This window comes from Podarcis tiliguerta, assembly GCF_965153285.1.
Source record: "Podarcis tiliguerta genome assembly, chromosome: 6".
Taxonomy (NCBI): domain Eukaryota; kingdom Metazoa; phylum Chordata; class Lepidosauria; order Squamata; family Lacertidae; genus Podarcis; species Podarcis tiliguerta.
In genome coordinates this window covers 95355364-95376727 of record NC_139539.1, presented here as the reverse complement: position 1 = coordinate 95376727, position 21364 = coordinate 95355364, and the positions used below count along the sequence as shown (strand labels likewise).

Sequence of the window (21364 nt, the reverse complement as noted above, 5' to 3'; positions counted from 1 at the left end):
CCCCAAATTTTTTTAAAGAAAAGGCATTTTATATGCGTTGTATATGCGATATAACACTGTGGAGTCCCCCCTTCGCGTATACAAGGCGCTTCACGGTGTCGCCTCCCTGAGGTTTCAATGTTTGCGCCAACAGCAGCCACCCCTCCCCCCTTAGAGTCCGCCTTGAGGGAGCAACAAGGGGGAAGGCGGCCCGGGCAGCCCCGCTCATCCTCCTCAGCAGGGCTTCTCTTGCGTGGGCCCCTGCCAGGCCCAGACCCGGCGACAGGGCGGCACTCCTTCCGACTCCTGCGCGCGGCGCGCGGAAGAAGACCGCGCGCCGGCTCTGTGCTCTGTCCCCCAACGGTCCCTTTGTGACCGCGCGGAACTCCGCCCCGCCGCCGCCTCTCCCATTGGCTGCCCGCGCCAGGGAAAGTAGTTCCCGCTTATAAAGGCCCTGTCGGGGAGCCGGGGGGGGGGGCGCGCAGGGGCGGCGGCGCGGCAGCGAGAGGGGCGATGGCGTCGGGCGCCGCTGAGCAGCCGGGGGAGGGAGCGGGAGCGGCCTCGGGGGCGGCGAAAAGCCCGCCTCTCAGCGCGAGGGAGCGCCGCCTGGCCGTCCCCGTGGGCGGCGCGGGGGCGGAGGAGGAGGCCGGTCCGCTGCCGGCGCAGTTTCCCTCTCACCTGGGAGCTCTGAGCGGCAGCGGGAAGGCGGCGCTGTACTGCGACGACCTCCTGAAGGGCTGCAAGGTGACCGGGAGGGAGAGGAGCCCAGGCCAGAGCCCGCCCGAAAACCCGCCCCCTCGACGGATGTGCAAAGCCCGCCTTTTCCCCTGACAGGGACTCAAGGCGGCTTCCAGATATGTCTTGTACAAATCAGTATCATATGCATAGGCTACACTCGCTTTACATGTGAATAACTACAAGTGTACAGCTCAACTATCTGTTAACAAGGAGACAGATTGCACACTTGTTGAATGTAATGTGTGCACCGCTGGGCAGGAAAACAAGTGTATTAGACTGTATGCATGTATTTACTTAGCTAGAGAATTTGTGCACAAATCTCGGCTTGCATAGCATCTATGGCAAGTAACAATAGTAAGAAAATAGAAGCAAATAAAATGTTAAAAATAAGTTGTTGGCATCTGTCTGTCTCCCGAGTGCACCTCTGAGGGTGATGTCAAACTGTCAGCAGCAATGAAGTGACCCCCCCCCCCAGGCACCAGCCTTGGCGTGGATGAAGGTTCTGGGCTGCCCAGACGGCAAGAAACACCCCCCCCCCCCGCTGATGTTGTCCAAAGGAAAACAGCAACACATTTGGTACCAGCTTGGCTGCCGGTGTTGCTAGGCAGGGGCATACAAGGCCCTGTCCAACTGTCTTAGGGACTCCTCTCCGGATTGTACTTTTATAAGAAGCAGCTGGGGACACCTACATCCAGAGAGCAAATTATGTTACAGGATAGGCATTTGTGTGCTGAGAAAAACAGTCTGAGGAATTCCCTCAATTTTCACAACCCACAACTTCATAATTAAAGATGGCTTCATTCAGCTAAATCCTACTCGTAGATGCACTGACATATTGTGTGTGTGGTTGGCTGCACCCTGCAGAGAAAGGGATTTGGCTAGCTGGGCAGAAAGGGAAAGGATCAATTTTGTATTACAGATTAACTTGCAAGGTTATGTTTTGTTTGTTTCTGAAAATATCCAAATACATTTCTGACATTTCTTTCTCCTTTTACATGAAAGGCAGAAGATGCCAATGAAGCCATTAGCAAATACCTTTTGGAAAAGTTGAAGATGAAGGAAAAATGGCTTGGAATCTGGAAGACCAATCCAGAACTTTTTTTTGTTAATTCTGAAGAAATTCCCATACCATATGTTGGTGTGCTTGTTGAGGTAACTACATTTCTCTTTAGAATGTTAATTTAAAAAAAAAAATGGTGGCAATTAGTACTTTCAGTTCAGTGAATATTAATTTGAAGATAGCCACAATTTGAATACTTTGTTGTGGCAGGAAACATTACAGTCTCTTTCAGAAAGTTTTTGAATACTTGGTCATTTTATCACTGGGTCTGAGACATCGTACGATGAAAGTGAAGCTCCCACCAGTTCAGCTATGCCGTTGGGAATGTTCTCTCAAGTGTCTTACTTACATCCAGCCATCTGAAAGCAGTGAGGCCTTACCTTTATCATGTTTCTTTCATAGTTCTGTAATAGTTCTATACAGGTAATCCTTTTGTGCGAGGGTTACGTTCTGGACCCTCACATGCGTCAGTGGAATGCACATAAGCCTGCTCCATCCCATTCCATCCCATTTTGGGGCTACTTCCAGGTTTGGCACTGTGTGGTCGCATGTTGTTTGGACGTGCCTAAATCAGTCATTGCCTGTATTCCCTTTAAAGCACCAAATGGCCTGGCCCCTGTATAACTTAGGAAATGCCCTATTCTGTTAATTTTCCCTGTCCTGAATGTTCCATTCCTTTTTTCTTTCAGTGTACTATAGTGAAACCAGGACTTTTGCAGGTCACTTCCAGAAGACATGTTTGTTGATGATTCATATATATCAAATAAAAACATGAACTAAAAACAGAAAACAATACATATATCCCCTTTGACTTCCCTCCCCCCCCCTTATGTGGATCCTTATGTTAGAATTCCCACCCCACCCCCGCATCTCCTTTATAACTCCAGTCCTTAATAAAACCTTAAATATTCCTTAGTTCAAATTTTTACTACAAGTTTCAAATCAATCCTGCTAATGAATTTAATTGTTTACAATAATTTTTCAAATTTATTGTTTCCCCCATTCTTCCTGGTTTATTCTTCCTGGTTTCTAATTCTTCCCATTTTTTTACCATTTGGGCAAAGTCCATTAATTTTATCTTTCATTCTTCCTTGATCAGGGCCATATCTTCCTTCTATCTCTGGGCTAGCAGCATCCGAGCAGCTGTGGTCACATACATGAAGTTTTTTTCCGGTCATTTGATATCTAATATTCCTAAAAGAAAAGCTTCGTTTCTTTGAAAAAGTTATCTTTAACATTTTTTTTCAACTCATCTTCTCCCAGAAGGTTTTTTTTATTACCTTATATGACGACCACATGTGGTAAAAGGTGCCCTCTTTTTATTGAATTTCCAGCATACATTTGATTTTGATTTATACATTTTAGCTAGGGTAAAGGTAAAGGTACCCCTGACTGTTAGGTTCAGTCGTGGACAACTCTGGGGTTGCGGCACTCATCTTGCTCTATAGGCCGAGGGACTGGCATTTGTCTGCAGACAGCTTCCAGGTCATGTGGCCAGCATGACTAAGCCGCTTCTGGAGTTAAATACCATTTGTACATCATTTTCATGTAGTTTTCTTTCAAAATATAGCATGTTGTAAATTTTAAGTCTACATTCCATAACCTCTCCCATGCTGCTGTTTCAATATTATAACCAAAGTCCCTTGCCCAACGTATCATCACTTATTCAACCTGCTCATCTTTTTTTAGCTGTATTAGTTAGTATCAAACTTTATTTCCGTCACAGACCAGCATAAGATAAAACAGGTAAGGAATAAAAACTAGCAATTAAAAGGTGCTCATCTTTTGTTTGCCATTCCAATTGAACATTTTGGAAATTAATTTACTTTTGTTTTCTATCAACTCTTTTTCAAATTGAGAGGTTTTAGTTGAAAAACCATTTTTAAAATCCCAGTTAAATACAGTTGTACCTTGGTTGCGGACGGGATCCATTCTGAAGCTCTGGTCGGATCCCGAGGTTTCTGCAACTGGAGGGACCACGTATGTGCGTGCAGACCACTTCTGCACATGTACATGGTGCAGTAGAGCGCTTCTGCACATGTGCACATGGCGAAACACTTCCGGGTTTGCCGCTTTTGCAACCCAAAGTTTACATTACCCGAGGGTCACGTAAGCTGAGGTGCTACTGTACTTCATTAAGCTGATGATACTGCAACCAGTTGGATACTAAACCTCGTATATCTTCAAACCTCCTTAAATTTATCTCTTGATCTACTTCTATTAATAGGTCTTTATAAGTTACCCAATCATTTCATATATTTCTTATTTTCACAGATATTGCCTCTATTGGGAAAGTCACCACAGTGTTTTTTGTTCTAATTGTTTATATTTTATGTTTGTTCATAATTCATCCTGTTGTTTGCAGAGAAATTAGATAACATTGGTTCTTTGATGAGCATTCATTCTGATTTGTTTGTGGGGAGTCTAGACGACGTTGTGTCAAAGCTAGTGTCATCCTACACTTTCCAGTGCATTTCCCCATCACTTTCCTTGTTGCAAGAAGTCTGAACTTTTAAGGGGAGGTGGGTTTCTTGCACAAAGCCTTCCAATCAAGTATTGTGCCACCTAAATTTGCCTGCATGTCCTTGAATCCCACCGCAAAATAGTAGTAGTCTGGAAGCTCCCCCAGTGATGGTTGCTATTCTTTGTAACCTCCTTGCAGGAACGTCTGCCTGGCAACCTCTGCCAGGAGGTGAAGTCCTTTTGGTATGAGGCCTTCCCCAAGTATTTACTTGTTGAATTTTGATTGTGCTCCTTAAATAAGGTATTTTTAGGATTGCATTCTAGAGGGTGAGAGACACAGTGACCATATTACACACAAGGGAGCATAGTATATAGTGTAAACATGGCACTATTTTTATTGTATTTTTAGGTTTGAAAAAAAGTATAATAATGTCACCAAGATAAAACTTTGCCATCTCCTCCTGCGATGAGGCTACATTTTAATATTTTAATGTTCCATTATTTTAATGTTGTATTTTACTTTTGTTTTTAAGTTGTAATCATTCATCTTGTTTTTATTATTGCTTGTAAGCCGCTCCGAGCCCGGCCTTGGCTGGGGAGGGCGGGGTATAAATAAAAAATTATTATTATTATTATTATTATTATTATTATTATTATTATTATTATTAAAACTTTGCCAGACCAAGTTCAGATACCTAGGGGTACAAATAACCAGAAACCTCAATAAATTACAGCTCCGCAACTACAACCCCTTGTGGTGACAAATTAACAAAGACCTAAAGAGATGGAACAACATGAACTTCACTCTCTCAGACAAAATAACCACGATCAAAATGATCCCCTCCCAGAACTAACCTACCTATTCCTAACCCTCCCAGTCTGGATTCCCCCAACCCAACTCTGTAAACGGCAGAAAAAAACCTACACTTATTTATTTCTCACACAAAAAACCCCAAAATAAGCTCCAAATACCTGCACCTCCCCCCCCCCCCAGAGGGAGAATGGGGAATCCCCAACATAGAACTATACTACATTGCCAACCAAGTACGCCACATAATCCCATATATACTAAAAGATGAGACAAAACAATGGATACACCTAGAAAGGGACACAGTTGAAAATACCTGCACCACAGCATACCCATTCCTCCCAAACAAACTAAGGAAAATTCCCACAACACTTAACAGGTACACACAGACCATGCTTAAAGCATGGAAAGCAGAAATAGGCAAACTGTCCCCAACCCCATCCCAACTAATTCCCCTGGCATAACACCCATTATTCCACCACACAGCACAAAACCTCCAAATAAAAACCTGGCAAACCAAAGACCTATATCTCCTAACAGATTTCTATAAAAATAACAAACCCTTATCAACACAAGAAATAGAAGACAAGCTAGAAGACACCCAGATTCCCTGGTTAACACACCACCAATTACCGTACAGTCCCTCTTAAACAATCCAGTGGTAAAAGCAGCAACTAGTCCCCTGACAACCTTCAAAAACCTCCTCCTAACAACAAAGGGTCATGGAAAAGGGATGGTATCTGCAGTATACAAAATGCTACTCCAAAACCCCACGAACCCCCTAGACGTAATCAAAAAACAATGGGAGGACGACATAGGCTATGAGATTAACCCCACTCAGTGGACCAGAATGTGGTCTAAAGTTAAACCCCCCTTCAAATCCATATCAACGAAACGGAAAGAACTCACTCTGAAACTCACCTACAGGTGGTACCTAACACCAAGGGAATTAGTGCTAATACGCCCAGGAACCTCACCAAAATGCTGGAGAGGATGCACCTCCACAGGCACATACTTCCACATGTGGTGGGAATGCCCCAAAATCCATTTATTCTGGACAACAGCCATAAAAGAAATATGCAAAATAACTAAGCAAGTATTAGAAATAACCTCAGAACTGGCCCTACTAAACATCTTCCAAGACAATAATGCCCACTCATATCACAAAGAACTCATAACCCACCTACTCTCAGCAGCCAGAAGCATCATAGCCAGACACTGGAGAGACCTGTCAGGAGTAAGCATGGACCAATGGTACCAAATAGTATGGGAAACAGTCTTACTAGAAAAATTAACCAATACTATAAACGGAAACTGACACAGGGACAAATAGAAGACGCCCTCACCCCGGTATGGCTCCTTTATCACATACACAGCCCAACAAAACAATGACAAGAATCCACCAACTTCATACGAATCAATATGGCTAACCGGTCCAAAACATCCACCCACCCCACTCACACATGAAAACAAAGTTCACCACAGCCAAACACAAATGAACAATCACACCCTAGGCCAACCCCCAACCTCTCAACACCAAAGAGAATCTGCATAAGCGTTGCTGACGCAAAACCCCACACATACGTCACCCCCCTCCCCATTCCCCCCTCCACTCTCCCTTTTTCTTCCTAATGTAACACTAATGTCTCAACAAATGAAACTGATCTGTAAGAAATGTAACTTGAAAAATGAGACATTGCACATACTTTTGTAAACCAAGAAATCTTTAATAAAAATACATTTAAAAACAGAAAAAAGTATAATAATATAACTTCTTCTGTATGAAAATTATACTATTTTCAGTAATAATAATTATTATATAATAGCCAAACCTTCTTTGGGAGTTCTGTTATACTGGGGCTAAGAGTTCCAGCTCTGACCCAGGAAAACTTGCTTACTGACAAGAATTCCCTTTGGAGGGTATGATGAAATATATATATATATATATGGGACAGCAGTGTGCAATGAAACATGTACAAGTTTAGGTGAGATTCCTTATTTCCTTCCCACTTCCTTTTTAAATTGACCTAATTCTATCTTTGCTATCTACTCTCTTGTTTTCTGCGCGGCAGCTGATCGGGGACATTTTTCAGTCTTTGTGCATTCAATAATCTGGTGTTTAGAAAACCTACCATTTCAGTGTTCTTTAAGCATAATGGACTGGGCAATCTTATACTCCCATGTGGGTGGGGGGACTTAAATTGCTGCAATGTCAGCATAACTTGTGTCATATCCAAGAACCTCTCAGTTGACCTATCTTGAGAACAGGATTGTAGCCATAAATTGTATAACAAAAGTCAAAAGAGTTGAGAAATCTATATATAAATCTTAATCTATTTTAACCTTGTAATTGTTTCTTTGTTACAGGTTACTTGCAAACTGCCCCAGAATCCCTCTGCTAACTTCAAAGTTTCTGTATCTGTAGCTGAACCCTTTTCCTCTAATATTGCAAATATTCCAAGACAGTTAGTTGATGAAGTTCTGGAGGAAATGGATCATTGTGTGCCTCTTTTGGAAGTCTATCCTGTAGAGGGGCAGGACAGCGCAGTGTATGATATAGCCAAGGCTTTGGAAATTGTGAGGTATGTTTTTCTAGAGTTTGGGATTTAACAGCATATTAAAGAAGGTGTGACAAAATAGAAATAACTAATAGAAAAAGAATTTAAGAATATTAGACTGAGGGTAGAAGCTAATTTTTGAAGTTAGGGAGGTAGAGTACACACTTTAGGTGATGGTTCCTGGCATTCCAGGTAACAGGTGATGTGAAAGATCTCTGCCTGATAGGTTTGCAAGCTGCTACCAGTCAAAGTGGAGAATAATAGGATTGATGGAGAAATAATCTGATCTGATAAAAGGCAGCTTCCTTTATTTCATTTTAAGTTACAGAACCCTGAAATATTAAAACCTTACAAGACTTACTAGTGGTCAGTTAATGTGTCCTTCAGTACCTTACTTTCTCCCCATTATTAACAGCTCTTGGGTAACAGAAACGCATGATCAGTGGATGCATCAAAATGCAGCGAAATTTGGAAAGCACTTTACGAAGGATGAACTGCTGGCATTCTTTTAATGGTTCTTAGCCATTCGGGGCTGCTAATTTGTAGCATTGACATTATGAATCTGTGGTTTCCAGAAGTTATGTGCCTATTGCTTTGATTGCATATTCTTGTAGTATTTTATCTCAGCTCCTTGTTGACTTACCGGTCTGTCATCTGGAGCCATGGCTGATGTAGGAACATTATTTCCCTGGGGCCTTGTTTTGATTCTTATCTTTAATTTGATTCTTCTTGGTTTGGAGCTGTAAGTTCCTGCCATATGTCAGCCGCTTTGACTAATGTGGCCATCCCACTTATTATGCTTTAAAATACTACTTCCAGGAGATTTTCAACAGATGTTATTCAGCCATTGTATCTAATTAGTGACTACAGTTTATTCAGGGTTTGTTGTAAATAACTAGGCAATTTCATCCAAACTTTGAGTTTAAAGAAGTTTAGCCAAAAATAAGCAGAACCTAACCAATATTTGGTCCCACCTTTGGGGGACGTGTGAGTTCATGTCAGTTCTGTATTTTGTTTTAATCTTTCTATTTTTTTTATATAAAGGAAGCCTGTGTTGCTTCCTCACCTGCGACTCTTTTACAATATTCTGGGCTTAATGTGGTCAATCTGTCACACGGCTAAACATAAAGAAGCTTTTATTTCTTTAGGCTGCAGAAAGAAAGGAGAGCATAAAAGACTTTATAGAAATATGAGGACATTTAAAAATATCCCAAAACAGAACATCAATATTTTGAACCAAAGTAAGGCACCTATTCAAGCAAAGCCAGGCAGATAGGTGTTTAGACATAAGAGAAGACAATACATTTTAGCTGACACAGCTCTCCCAGAAATGAAGTAAAAAAGGATTCTTTTATTGATAAAAAGATGGAATACATTACAGTGGTACCTTGGGTTAAGTACTTAATTCGTTCCGGAGGTCCGTTCTTAACCTGAACCTGTTCTTAACCTGAAGCACCACTTTAGCTAATGGGGCCGGAGCCCCATTAGCCACGCCGCCGGAGCATGATTTCTGTTCTCATCCTGAAACAAAGTTCTTAACCCGAGGTACTATTTCTGGGTTAGTGGAGTCTGTAACCTGAAGCGTCTGTAACCTGAAGCGTATGTAACCCGAGGTACCACTGTATTGTGTACCAATAATACGGTAAAGTTGACATAATATAGACAGCTTGTACATTACAGTTTTTCTGTACTGTATAGGAAGAGGTATAGCAAGATTAACAAAATTAATTTTGTAAACTTTTATTTTGCTTTTCCCTCTTTTCCCTTCTGAATTTTATTATTTCTGCTATGTATTTTTGCTAGATACATTCTGGCAATGAATGTCCTTTTTTAGCTTATTTACATGTCCATTTTCTACAGTAAAATATACCCAAAGCATCTCTCAACAAAAATCAACTTATTAGCAAAATGCATAACTTCTGAAAAATAGTATGTCACAAAACATATAAAAAATTCAAGTAAGATAAAAATGATTAAAGAAAGGATGAGATCCAACACTGTGTTAGTTCAAAACGATTGACAGTTGATGTTATTCTGTGTTAGCACACAAGCTTAAGTGCCACAGAGTACAGTGGCACCTCCGGTTGCAAACGGGATCTGTTCTGGAGCTCCGGTCAGATCCCGAGGATTCCACAATTGGAGGGACCGCTTCTGTGCATGTGCGCGGGGCGGTGGAGCGCTTCTGCGCATGCGCACATGGCAAAAAGCCAGAAATATACTTCCGGGTTTGCTACTTATGTATCCTGAAGTTTACAGAACCAGAGGGATACGTAAGCAGAGGTACGACTGTATAACAGTAGCAGTTGTGCTGGCAATCGGGTGACATCTTTCACAAGGGGAGGACATCCATTGGATTTGGTGGCTGTGCTGTTGTAAGGTGAGGCTGTTGTAGTGGTTGTTGCATTAACAAGCTGCTACAACTGGATATAACCCATAAGGAATTGAGTATCACAATTCAGTAATCTAGACTTAATAGATAACTAATACAGAGCAAATATGAAAATTAGAGTTCAAAGCAAAATAAACAAAAATAACACTGAACCATCCTAAAACTGGGTTCATGGCACTCCTTGGGGCCACAGTAGCTTGGCTTAAATGCAGTTCAGAACAGGCAAGGTCTCACAAGGCCAAATGGTGCCCTTGTCTCTGCTCAAGTACTAGGGAGTGCCAAAGATGGTAGTCCTCTTTCTTCAGTCTCCCAAGTGCCTCCTAAACTTTGTAGCTGTATATACTTAGATACTTTTTATAATAATTATCAATGCAATGCAACTATGGGTTTTATTTAGGTTCTTCTATGACTTCCTTTGGAGAGACTGGGATGATGATGAAAAGAGCGAGACCTATGCTGCACTGATAGAAGAGAGAATTAAGATGTAAGTATGCTGCTCAGGTGAGCTTCCGTTGCTCAGTCCTTGCTCCTGCCAACCTAGCAGTTTGAAAGCACGTCAGAGTGCAAGTAGATAAATAGGTACCACTCCGGCAGGAAGGTAAACGGCATTTCCGTGCGCTGCGCTGGTTCTCCAGAAGCGGCTTAGTCATGCTGGCCACATGACCCGGAAGCTGTCAATAAAGCGAGATGAGCGCCGCAACCCCAGAGTCAGCCACGACTGGACCTAATGGTCAGGGGTCCCTTTACCTTTACCTTATGCTGCTCAGGAATAGTTCTCACAAACAGCAGATGAGGAAGTACTTCAGATTTTTGGTGAAGGCTGGATGGAGAGGGCTAGGTTAGAAGCCATTAATTTCCGTAACATAAATTGGATTTTATTTTTTTTAATATATAGAGGGAAATCCTGTCATGAGAGCAACTTCACCTGCAGTTTGAAGTGATGCAATTCTTATTCAAGTTAACCTCCTGACCTGCTGTTTGAGAGAACTAGCAGAGCTTAGTTTTTGCATAAAGTTTCAAAAGGAGAAGCTCTAATTTTCTTAAATCTTCATAGTTGGTGTGATATTCAGAATGGGACTATCCCTGCTCCGATTGCTCATCGTTTTAGAAGAAATCTTGAAAAGTACAAAAGTCTGCATTTGGAGTTGATTCATTACCAAAGTAATATTAAAGAAGAACCCACAGCAGAAGAAGCAGTTGAATGTTGGAAAAAGTATTATGAATTGGTAATGCTATGTGGATTGTTGAAAATATGGGAAGATTTACGCCTGAGGTAATTTAAGTTGTCATTGATTTTAAAAAATGGTTCAATTATTTTACTTGTTGTCCAAATAGCTTGTTTTAATTACCTATTGCTTTATTAATTGTAAGTACAATTCATTTGTTAGTGAATTAGATGTTACTACAGTGGTACCTTGGTTTTCGAACGTAATCTGTTCTGGAAGACAGTTCGAGTTTCGAAACGTTCGAAAACTGAAAACTCAGTACGGAAGCCTCAAAACGATAAACTCGAATACGGAAGCCGCATTTCCAGTTTGACTTCCAAGGCGCGTTTGAAAACAACAGCATTTACTTCTGGGCTTACAGCATTTGAAAACCAAAATATTAGTCAACGGAGACGTTAAAAAACCGAGGTACCACTGTATATGTTTAATTACATTGACCATAATTTGTGTAGATGTACACTCAGATTGGCGTGTCCTGGTGTAGTTATATTGTGTATTCCCATTATAAAAGATTGCTAGGAGATATCTGATGAAATGATGTCACCTTAACTGTCTGTCCTGTTGTGCCTAAAGTGCCTTCATAAGATCATATATGATAAATGAAATACTCCTGACACTACAGCAGTGGCCTGGACATTTCTCCTCGTATGTTTTCAGATTGTACCATTAAGGCAGAGACTTGAAATTACAGGATTGGACATTTGGGTATACACCTGTTTACTCGTTTTTGCATTTCTGTTTTTTATTCTGTTTGGTGTAACAGTTGAATAAATATTAAACTGGGAAACTCTGCCATAGCATTAAATTTGGTTCCTTTAAGTGTATGTACATACTTTTATTAAGAAATGTTTGCAGTAGTAAATAACAGAAAATACTTAATTTTCATACCATTTTTGTCATCAATGGGAAGAACTAAAGCAGCTCTTCTGAATACGCTTAAAAGAAAGCAAATTCCATTGAAATTGGTGGGAATGGCATGAGAGCCACATATGCTACATAACTAATTATTTATTTATTAGTTAAGATAATCATCATAATGCCAGTAGATTTATCCAGATCAACAATTTGCAGAGATTTGTAATGGATTTCTTCATTTTTTGAAAGGCAGGAGCCAACGATAGGTTACATGTCTGCATGAGTAATTATGCTCCTAGTTTCAGTGTCTGGCAACTCAGAAGAATGGGGAAATTCCTATCTGAGAACTTGTAGAGCTGCTAGCTGTGTTTTGTATAATCATAAAGAAACTTTCTGAACTTACATAGCTGTCAACATTTCCCTTTTTTTAAGGGAAATTCCCTTATTCCGAATAGGATTCCTCACAAGAAAACGGAAAAGTTGACAGCTATGAACTTAGTAACAATGTGTTCTTCCCACAATTGTACATATTTCCATAAGTAATTAGGGCCATGGTGGTAAGTGACGTTCCACCAAATAGAAAACCTATTACAGTGCATTTTAGGTACTTTTCCCTTCATATTAATCTAGACAATGAAGGAAAAAGTACCTAAAACCCAGAGTAATAGGTTTTCTATTTGGTGGAACTTCACTTACCACAAACTCTTATTTTAGAGTTAGAAAGGATTAGTTGCAGAAAAGCAGGACTCCTCCTTGTTACCATGTCTACTGAGTTTTATTAAATTCCACGGGGCTCACTTTGTTCTGCAGTTCCCTGTGATATCAAAGCTGCCAGTTCAGCTGGTCTTTTATACTTAAGACTATGTAAGTTTATTTAAATATGTATATTATTTTGTAATAATTATTATATTCTATGCTTCAATTTCATTAAAATATTTAATAGAGCAAAAGTTCAAAAATTGAATGAATTATTTAGAAAACACTGGGGGGCAGAGCACATGGAGCATGAAAACGTTTAAAAAAATTTTTTCTTATACTAGCAAATACTAACTTTGTAATACTAATGATCTGTGAATATATTGGTTTCTGCTTTTAAAGATTAATCTCCCCTCCAAAATGGTTGATAAAAATGCTTTCAAATAGCTTTGACGCAGCACCCTTTAGTTCTTTTTAATTAGCTGCCTTGAATACTCTTTATACTTTAAGTAGTTGAAGTTCAAATTTTATTCACTTTAAGCCAGTATTCATAGTAAATATTTCTAGGGCCTACAGAGCTATTACATCAGTTGTAAATTAAGTTGTCTGGCAAAGAGTAAAACTACTGAATGCTTCATATTTTTTCGCTTTGCATTTTCAAGGCTTTGTCATGCCAGACATTTCTGGTATGCTCATTTTCTGTAGGGATATTGTTTAGGTTTAAATGTCTGTATCTGTTTAAAGCTGAAACAAATACAATGCTAAGCATACTTGAAGCCAGTTTTATTTAAATACATCTACAGAATGCTTTGCCTAAGGCATTATTGATAGTACAAAGTTCATTTTAAATTTTAGGGCTCATGGACCTCTGACCCCAAGAATTTTGAAACGTAGGAAAGGACACAGAGATGATGGAAAAACTGTAACTTACATTGTTGCAAAAACAGCAGCAGCAGAAATGGTAAGGAGTTCATTTGAATAAATATCCAAGTAGCTGAGACTGCTGCTTCTCCTTCAGCAAACTTTCCTTGATATCCCTTCTTCTCTCCAACCCTACCCAAACAGCTTTTCCATTATTGCTCCCTTTGTAGAACTCTAAGGTGCAGGATTCTTTTATTTTGAAATACTGTAGACTTAGCTGTTGCCTTCTGCTCTCTTCATGATTCTCCCGAAAGCAGTCTGGCTGGAAGGGGATTGAATTCAGCAGTCTTTTAATTTAATTTCAGTTTTGCTTGGTTAAAAACTGTCCTAATAAGCTGCTGTTTGTTTTAGTGCTAGCAAAGTAGATGAAGACTAGCATTTTTGCACTGGCAAGGTGTTTTTGGAAACACTATTATCATTTCAGAGTGCCTGTCATCTTGGTGCTGGTCACATCCAATATGGCACTTACACACATAACCCATAAAGGAACTTTGCCCAAATTGTTTTTTGTTTTGTTTTTTAGAGAAATGCTAACAACACTTGTGCACTTAATACAGAAGGAAACTAATGTGTACAGTGGTACTTCTAGTTACGAACTTAATTCGTTCCAGAGGTCTGTTCTTAACCTGAAACTGTTCTTAACCAGAGGCATGCTTTCGCTAATGGGGCCTCTTGCTGCTGCTGCTGCTGCGCCGCCGGCACACGATTTCCGTTCTCATCCTGGGGCAAAATTCTCAACTCGAGGTAACTCTTCCAGGTTAGCGGAGTTTGTAACCGGAGGCATTTGTAACTTGAGGTACCACTGTACTGTAGGTAGGGAACAGCATGTAAAGTTCAGAGAGTTCCTAGAAGTATGCTGCATAGAAGCAACAGTGAAAGGATAGGCTAAAAAACCACATTAACCTTTAAAACAAGACCGGCTAATCCCCGATTTTACTTTGTATCTGTCTCATCTGCCCAGGTTAAAGAATTAGCCCCAGACACACTTCTTCAGCAGCATGATAACTTAAACCTGGCTTTGGACAGCTGTTACAGTGGAGATAATGTGCTTATTTTCCCAGGAGAATATAAAGCAGCAAACCTTTCCATGTTAACTGAAGATATTGTTATTAAAGGTCAGTAGTGTGCCTGCTGTGATTTTTATCGAATAGATTAAGAAAACTAAAACCAACTATTAGAATAAAGATTGGTTAAATGTGAGGCTCTTTCAGGTGTTCAGAATTTGGAGTGAATCACTTAAGGTTTTATATAAAAACATTTCTTGTTTGTGTCTTTTATTATAGGCATTACAGCTTCTTAATAAAAGTTCTGAAGCAACTGCAAACATGTGCAACACTGGTCATATTATCTGCAATAGGTTGAGCGTTTTCGGGTTGTGCTCTGCGGCGACCCGGAAGTAACGGAATGCGTTACTTCCGGGTTTTGCCGCTTGCGTATGCACAGATGCTCAAAATGACGTCATGCGCAGAAGCGGCGAATCACGACACGTGTAGACACACAGATTCAGGTTCTGGGGCTCCAGAACGGATCCCGTTTGCATCCAGAGGTACCACTGTACACGGGTGCAGCCATCAGTTTTGGATCACATTAGGAACTATACAGTGCAATCGGCATAGAAAGTTTTGTGTCCTGCTAAATTCCAAGTTGGCTCAGAATTGGCTCCAGATTGTAGCAAATGCAAGGCATGGTCAGCTCTCTGTTTTTCTGACAGCCATCAGCCAACCACCAAACTGTGCCACCAATGTGCATCAGTCCTCTGAAGCAGATTTTGCAGGTGGCGTGGGGGCACAGAAGAGAGGAAAGGAAAACTGCATTCTGGTTGAACAAGGACAGCATTGAATAGCATCCATTTTTTTTTTTTTAAGTACAGTGGTACCTCGGGTTACATATGCTTCAGGTTAGACTCTGCTAACCCAGAAATAGTACCTTGGGTTAAGAACTTTGCTTCAGGATGAGAACAGAAATCGTGCTCCGGTGGCGCGGCAGCAGCAACTATGAGAAGGGTCCGTAGCTCAGTGGCAAAGTATGAATGAGTAATTTTTGTTTGTGCTTTGTGGCAAAGCATATTCGTTGTACAGTGGTACCTCGGGTTACAGACGCTTCAGGTTACAGACACTTCAGGTTACAGACTCTGCTAACCCAGAAATAGTGTTTCAGGTTAAGAACTTTGCTTCAGGATGAGAACAGAAATCGTGCTCCGGTGGCGTGGCAGCAACGGGAGGCCCCATTAGCTAAAGTGGTGCTTCAGGTTAAGAACAGTTTCAGGTTAAGAATGGACCTCCGGAACGAATTAAGTACTTAACCCGAGGTACCACTGTACTTAAAGCTGCTTGGTCAAATGTACATTTCCTCCCTACTCCCACTGTCCAATTTCTGTGCACTTCTGCATTTAATTGATTTTAATAATTCCATTTCTCCATTTTGTTTAGGAGTTGGAAGACGAGAGGAAATTGTGATTGTTTCAGATCCTGTCTATGACAGTTTTATAGTGTCCAGGGCTCAAAATCTGAAGATAATGAATATTACTGTGCAGCAGCAAGGGACTCTCGATGGTATTATAGTAGTTGAATCTGGACACACATTTTTGGAGAACTGTGTTTTGAAGTGTGAAGGAACTGGTGTCTGTGTACTTGTTGGGGCTTCTCTGACAATTATAAACAGTGAGATTACTGGAGCTCAGGTACTCTATTTCAGTTCAAAACAAGATACAATACGCATATGAGAATGTAAGATGCTTTCATTCAGCGAATACACAAAAACCTGGTTTAATGCAGAAGGGGAACGAATAATGAAAAGACTTGATGTCAGTGATAGATAGCATAAATTTCAATATTACAGTTGCCGGTCCACAGGAAAGAGGTGTGAGTGGACGGGATGGTAGATGTGACAAGAAGACTTGATTCCAATCAGTTTTGCAGCATGCAAGTGGGGTTCTGGTCCAGTACTATATGCACTCCTCAGTACTGCGCAGCTGCTAGTACCAGAACTCTAAATGATCTGCATCAGTTAACTTGTATTCACACACAAAAATTGATTTTGTTCTGATAACATGATCAGTAGGAACAGCTAGTTGCATGTCAATCCAAATTTTGGTTTTTGCACTCAGGGGGCTGGAGTCGAGTTATACCCAGGAAGCACAGCTACTCTGGAGGGTAACAAAATTCACCACTGCAATAACTTCCGAACCTGTGACTCCTCACATGGTAGTTTTGGTGGAATTAACATTAAGGTAAATTTTTGTTGACAATGGAATGCTACTGTAACAACCTAAATTATTTGAAAAGATTTCCATGTTTAAGAAGATAATTTGACTAAGATGCTACCGAGGGTTTATGAATAAACTTTTGATTCCTTCTTAACAGGTTCTTCCTGCTCCTAAACTAAGGATGAAAAACAATCATATTTACAGTAACAATGGATATGGAGTGACCATTATTAAGCCTTCTGAGCAGCTGTGTGCTACAGCTGAAGGAACAGTGGAATGTGCTGCTGCAGGAGATGGCGAAGATTCTGTTTCCAAACTAATGCAGGAATTGAGCCTTGAGATGAGCACAAACATACTAGAAGACAACACCAAAGGCATCAGCATAGTTAACTGAAGCTACAGGTTTCAGCTACAAAGGAAAACTTGTTGTATTAAAAGATATTAATAAGAGTTATTATGGATACTGATGAAACATGAAATAGCTCCGTAATTTCTATTTCTTAGTAAACAGAAAGCTCTTCATAGCTTGGCAAGAATTTAAGCTTAATTTCCATTTAAGTCTTTGGCACCAGAAGCCATAGCTTATAGCTCAAAATATAACCCCTTGGAAGCTATCAGTTTGAATTCTGTACTCACTATTCCAACTCGGAAATATATTTTTTAAAAGCCTGTACAGCAGTAAGTAACCTTCAGACTTACTGAAAAGTAGTTAAACCTGCTGATTTATTACTGCAAGTTTGCCTTGTTGAGTTAATTTTTACTGTATTATAAACAGGTCTTACGAATGAAGTAGGATATTTTGAACGCCAGTCCCATAAAATTTAGCATACTTCTGGCAGGTCAAGGATAGAAGTCAGGGGACAGTATGACTGAGGAGCTAGAGCTAAACTTGACTTACTTAAAATTGATTATGTGAGAAATAAGGAATTCTGGACTTGGAAGTGGAGTTAGTCCTTTTCAATTCAACATTAAAGGTTAACTGTCAGTTTTTTCTGGCCCTTTTATTATCCTTCCACACCTAGTGTTAACACGAATGCATCATTAATAATTTACCATATTTTCCCGTGTATAAGACGATGGTTTTTGCTTTTAAAAAAAAGTCAAAAATTGGGGGTTGTCTTATACATGGATGGTGAATGCACAGGGGTTCTGGTATGGGCAGCCCAGGCTGTTCAGGTTCTGGCTAGATTTCTTAATTTTGGGTAAAAGAAATATAGGTGTTGTCTTATACATGAGGGCATCTTACATACTGAAAAATACTTAGTTTCAGCATAACTATTACCATAGTTTTATTCCCCAACAAGATGTCAAAAAGAATGATGAGGAACAAACATAGCTGTCTTAAGAGGCCTAGGATAGTACTCCTTCAAAGCTGTGCATGCCATGGAAATGTACCTGTGCAGGCCCAGACGTAGAAACTGATGGACTCTATTGAATTTTCAAGTTCTTTAGAGAATGAGGTAAGAGATTAGTGCTATTGCTCTGATCTACCTCCCCAGCATCCTCTCCCATTTCCTAGGACTCCAGTTCCTTGAGAAGCTGGAGGCTATGAAGCAAGTGAAGACGTTTTGAGCCCTGGTGGAAGACTTGGACCAAATATGGCCAACTACACCAGGGGCAGGCAATGTAGTGCTGTCCAGATGTTGCTGAGCAACTCCTCCCATAATCCCAAGTGGGTGGGAGTTCACCCTGTTTGCTATCCCTGAACTACATCATAGAGACTATGTGCAAAACCTATGAAATGGCATTCTCCACTGTTTTTGCAGTTAAATTATATCCAACAGAGCACTTCTGGGTGGCAGGAGACGGCCTCTAAAAATATGACGCGTATGAATCTATTTAAAAACAAGTAACTTGTTTTATTAAGATCAAAATGAACACATCATGAAAGTATCATAGCAATCTGATTATTTATTATATCAAATTAAAGTTTCAATCCTTTGTGAACTCTAGGACTACAAACACTTCTGCATTACAAGCAAAGGAACATGGGGAAAAACAAGATCATGCATCATTATTTTTGGGTGGTACTATTGTTCCACCCCTACCACCCCCACCTGCCTCTAAACCCACCCCCTCTGTTTCCTCCACTTTGGTATCCTTGAAAGCCTCCACCACCTCGAAAGCCACCTCCTCCAGCACCACTGGAATATCCCCTTCCCCCAGAACCACCAGGGTAAGAAGAGTAACCACTTCCATATCCACCCCTGTAGCCGCCACCACCACCTCTGTAACCACTGCCACCTCTGTAGCCACCTCCATTGTCATATCGAGCCATTTTGGGGGGGCGAGGTCCATCCCCATACCTGGGAAACAAAAATAAGAGCTGTTATTTTTGACTGTAAAAATGCAGTCCTAAACAGGATTATGGTGCTCATACTAGGAAATCCATCTCACATTGATAACAGGTAATTTCTTTTCCACATTTCAAGTATTTAATGATATGTTTCAAAATGAAAAATTAAGGATTACATTTTCCCTCAAACTACTTAGGATTTTACATTCTTCTACCCCTCCATTATATTCCCTAAGAAGCCTCAGTGATTTACCGTATTTTTCACTCTATTGGACACAGTTTTTCCCCTCCAAAAATTGAGGGGAAATGTGTGTGCGTCCTATGGAGCGAATGCAGGCTTGTGCCATAGCCGTGCGCAACCCCTCCGGCAGGGAGAGGCTGCACGGGATATGGCTTCTTTAGCTCCACGCAGCCTCTCCCGGCAGGGAGAGATTGCGTGGGGCTAAAGAGGAAGCCAAAGCAGCGAGCGGGATCCATCCTGCTCGCTGCCTTGGCTTGTGCCAGAGCCGCGCGCAACCCCTCCGGCAGGGAGAGGTTGTGTGCAGCCTGCTCTTTGGGGCGGGGGGGGGGGGGGAAGATTTTTTAAATTGATTTCCCCGTCTAAAAACTAGGTGCGCCCTATGGTGCGAAAAATACGGTAAGTCTTTCCTAATATCTTGCCATTCTTTTTGTAACTTGTCCAGCTGCAACCGTGTTCTAAATGTGAACTTAATGGAATAATGACATTGCTGTCTTATTTTTCTCTTTCATTCTTAAGGCTTTTACTTTTTACACACGCTTCTTATTAACCCTTGTTTTAATTCAGAAGTATCTTCTTGGGGATTTTTTAATTCATTTCAGAATGGCTGTACACCTTGGTCATCCTGTGGTGGCTTAACAACCACCTTAATAAAACCACATATTAATAAATAATAAAGTACCACAATAACATAGCTGTCAACGTTTCCCTTTTTTGAAAGGGAAATTCCCTCATTCCAAATAGGATTCCTTGCAAGAAAAGGGAAAAGTTGACAGCTATGCAATAAAGAGAGCAAGAGAATCTGGCATCTGAAAGTTATCAATGATGATGATAATAAGTGCACATTCTTAAGGAATTCCATAATTTATGTGCCACCACTCCAAAGACCTATTTGGTAGCCACCCACGTAACTTAAGGTTGGGGGGGGGTCCTCACATGTCCTTCAAAAATAACACTAAGCTACTCAGCAGGCTCATGTGGATCAGAAACCAAGGTCTTGGGCTATTAAGGGATTTAAAGGTCAAAACCAACACCTTGAACTAGGCCAGGAAAAGATCTGATTGCCATAAGAATGTTTCTAAAACAAATAACGGGGGCCAGATCATCTTTCCCCATGAAGGGGTTACAGCTGCATCACCAGCCAAAGCTGGTGAAAGGCACAGAAAGCTACTACTAATGTAGCTTGGGTATTCCTAGCAGTCCTGGATCAGACCTTATTTCCAAGCTGCAAGCTTAAGGGGGAGTGCAGCCCCATCCAGAATATGTGAAATATGTCTTCCTCAACTGTTCGATCGCTCTTCATAATCTGTCTTTCTTTGATTGAATTGCTTGTAATTATTGGTAAACTTATAGTCAATCAATCAAAAATTCACACCCCCCCCATGCATTATTTGCACTTACTAAAGTTTTCATGTAGCATTTTCTTGCCTTATCATCCTATCTAATAATATCCCCTTTGAAGCCTACATGATTTCCTTTCTTATTTTATTATCCTGAAACTTTGGTATCATTCTACATACTATTTAGGAGTTAAAAATTTTCCCAACATGGATCCCTGTGAAGACTGCCCATTTATCCCAAATATCATTTTTTGTAATAACTATTTTCTGATAAGCAGGATCCATTCCTTTTAGGATTTTTGTAATCTCTGGTTAGAAGAAAACAGGAAGCTTAAACAAGTGGCAAGGTTTCACTCTTGAGACGGGTGGGCAACCTTTTTCTATTGAGGGCTACACTCCCTGTCAGGGATCACATTAGTCATAGATTAACTAATCTGGAGTAAAGATAATCCTGCTCCTATCTTCACCATAGTTTATTTTCCCTTAAGCCCTACAACCAAGGAAAAAAAGCCTAACACATCAAACAAAATACTAACTACATAGAAAGGAGGAGGGAACGCCAAGAAAAAAGGAGGGGGGCGGGAACTAGATG

The 21364-nt window shown here is 40.6% G+C and overlaps 2 protein-coding genes across 4 annotated transcripts in view; one reads left to right on the top strand and one right to left on the bottom strand.

Annotated features, from left to right (window-relative positions):
* The first annotated feature begins 463 nt into the window (after positions 1-463).
* Positions 464-17887, top strand: SHCBP1L (SHC binding and spindle associated 1 like). The gene is made up of 10 exons (XM_083446522.1): positions 464-723; positions 1720-1869; positions 7416-7630; positions 10393-10479; positions 11050-11268; positions 13628-13733; positions 14655-14808; positions 16123-16373; positions 16800-16922; positions 17056-17887. Exons 1-10 carry the CDS (start codon positions 493-495, stop codon positions 17290-17292), a joined length of 1773 nt encoding a protein of 590 aa, XP_083302648.1. The 5' UTR covers positions 464-492; the 3' UTR covers positions 17293-17887.
* An 849-nt stretch (positions 17888-18736) lies between these two features.
* Positions 18737-21364, bottom strand: part of DHX9 (DExH-box helicase 9) — a 29570-nt gene continuing 26942 nt past the window's right edge. For all 3 annotated transcript variants that reach the window (XM_083446471.1, XM_083446472.1, XM_083446473.1), the window contains one exon: positions 18737-19204. In XM_083446471.1, coding sequence (XP_083302597.1) covers positions 18943-19204 — 262 coding nt within the window. In that variant the 3' untranslated portion in view covers positions 18737-18942. The remainder of the gene's footprint in view (positions 19205-21364) is intronic.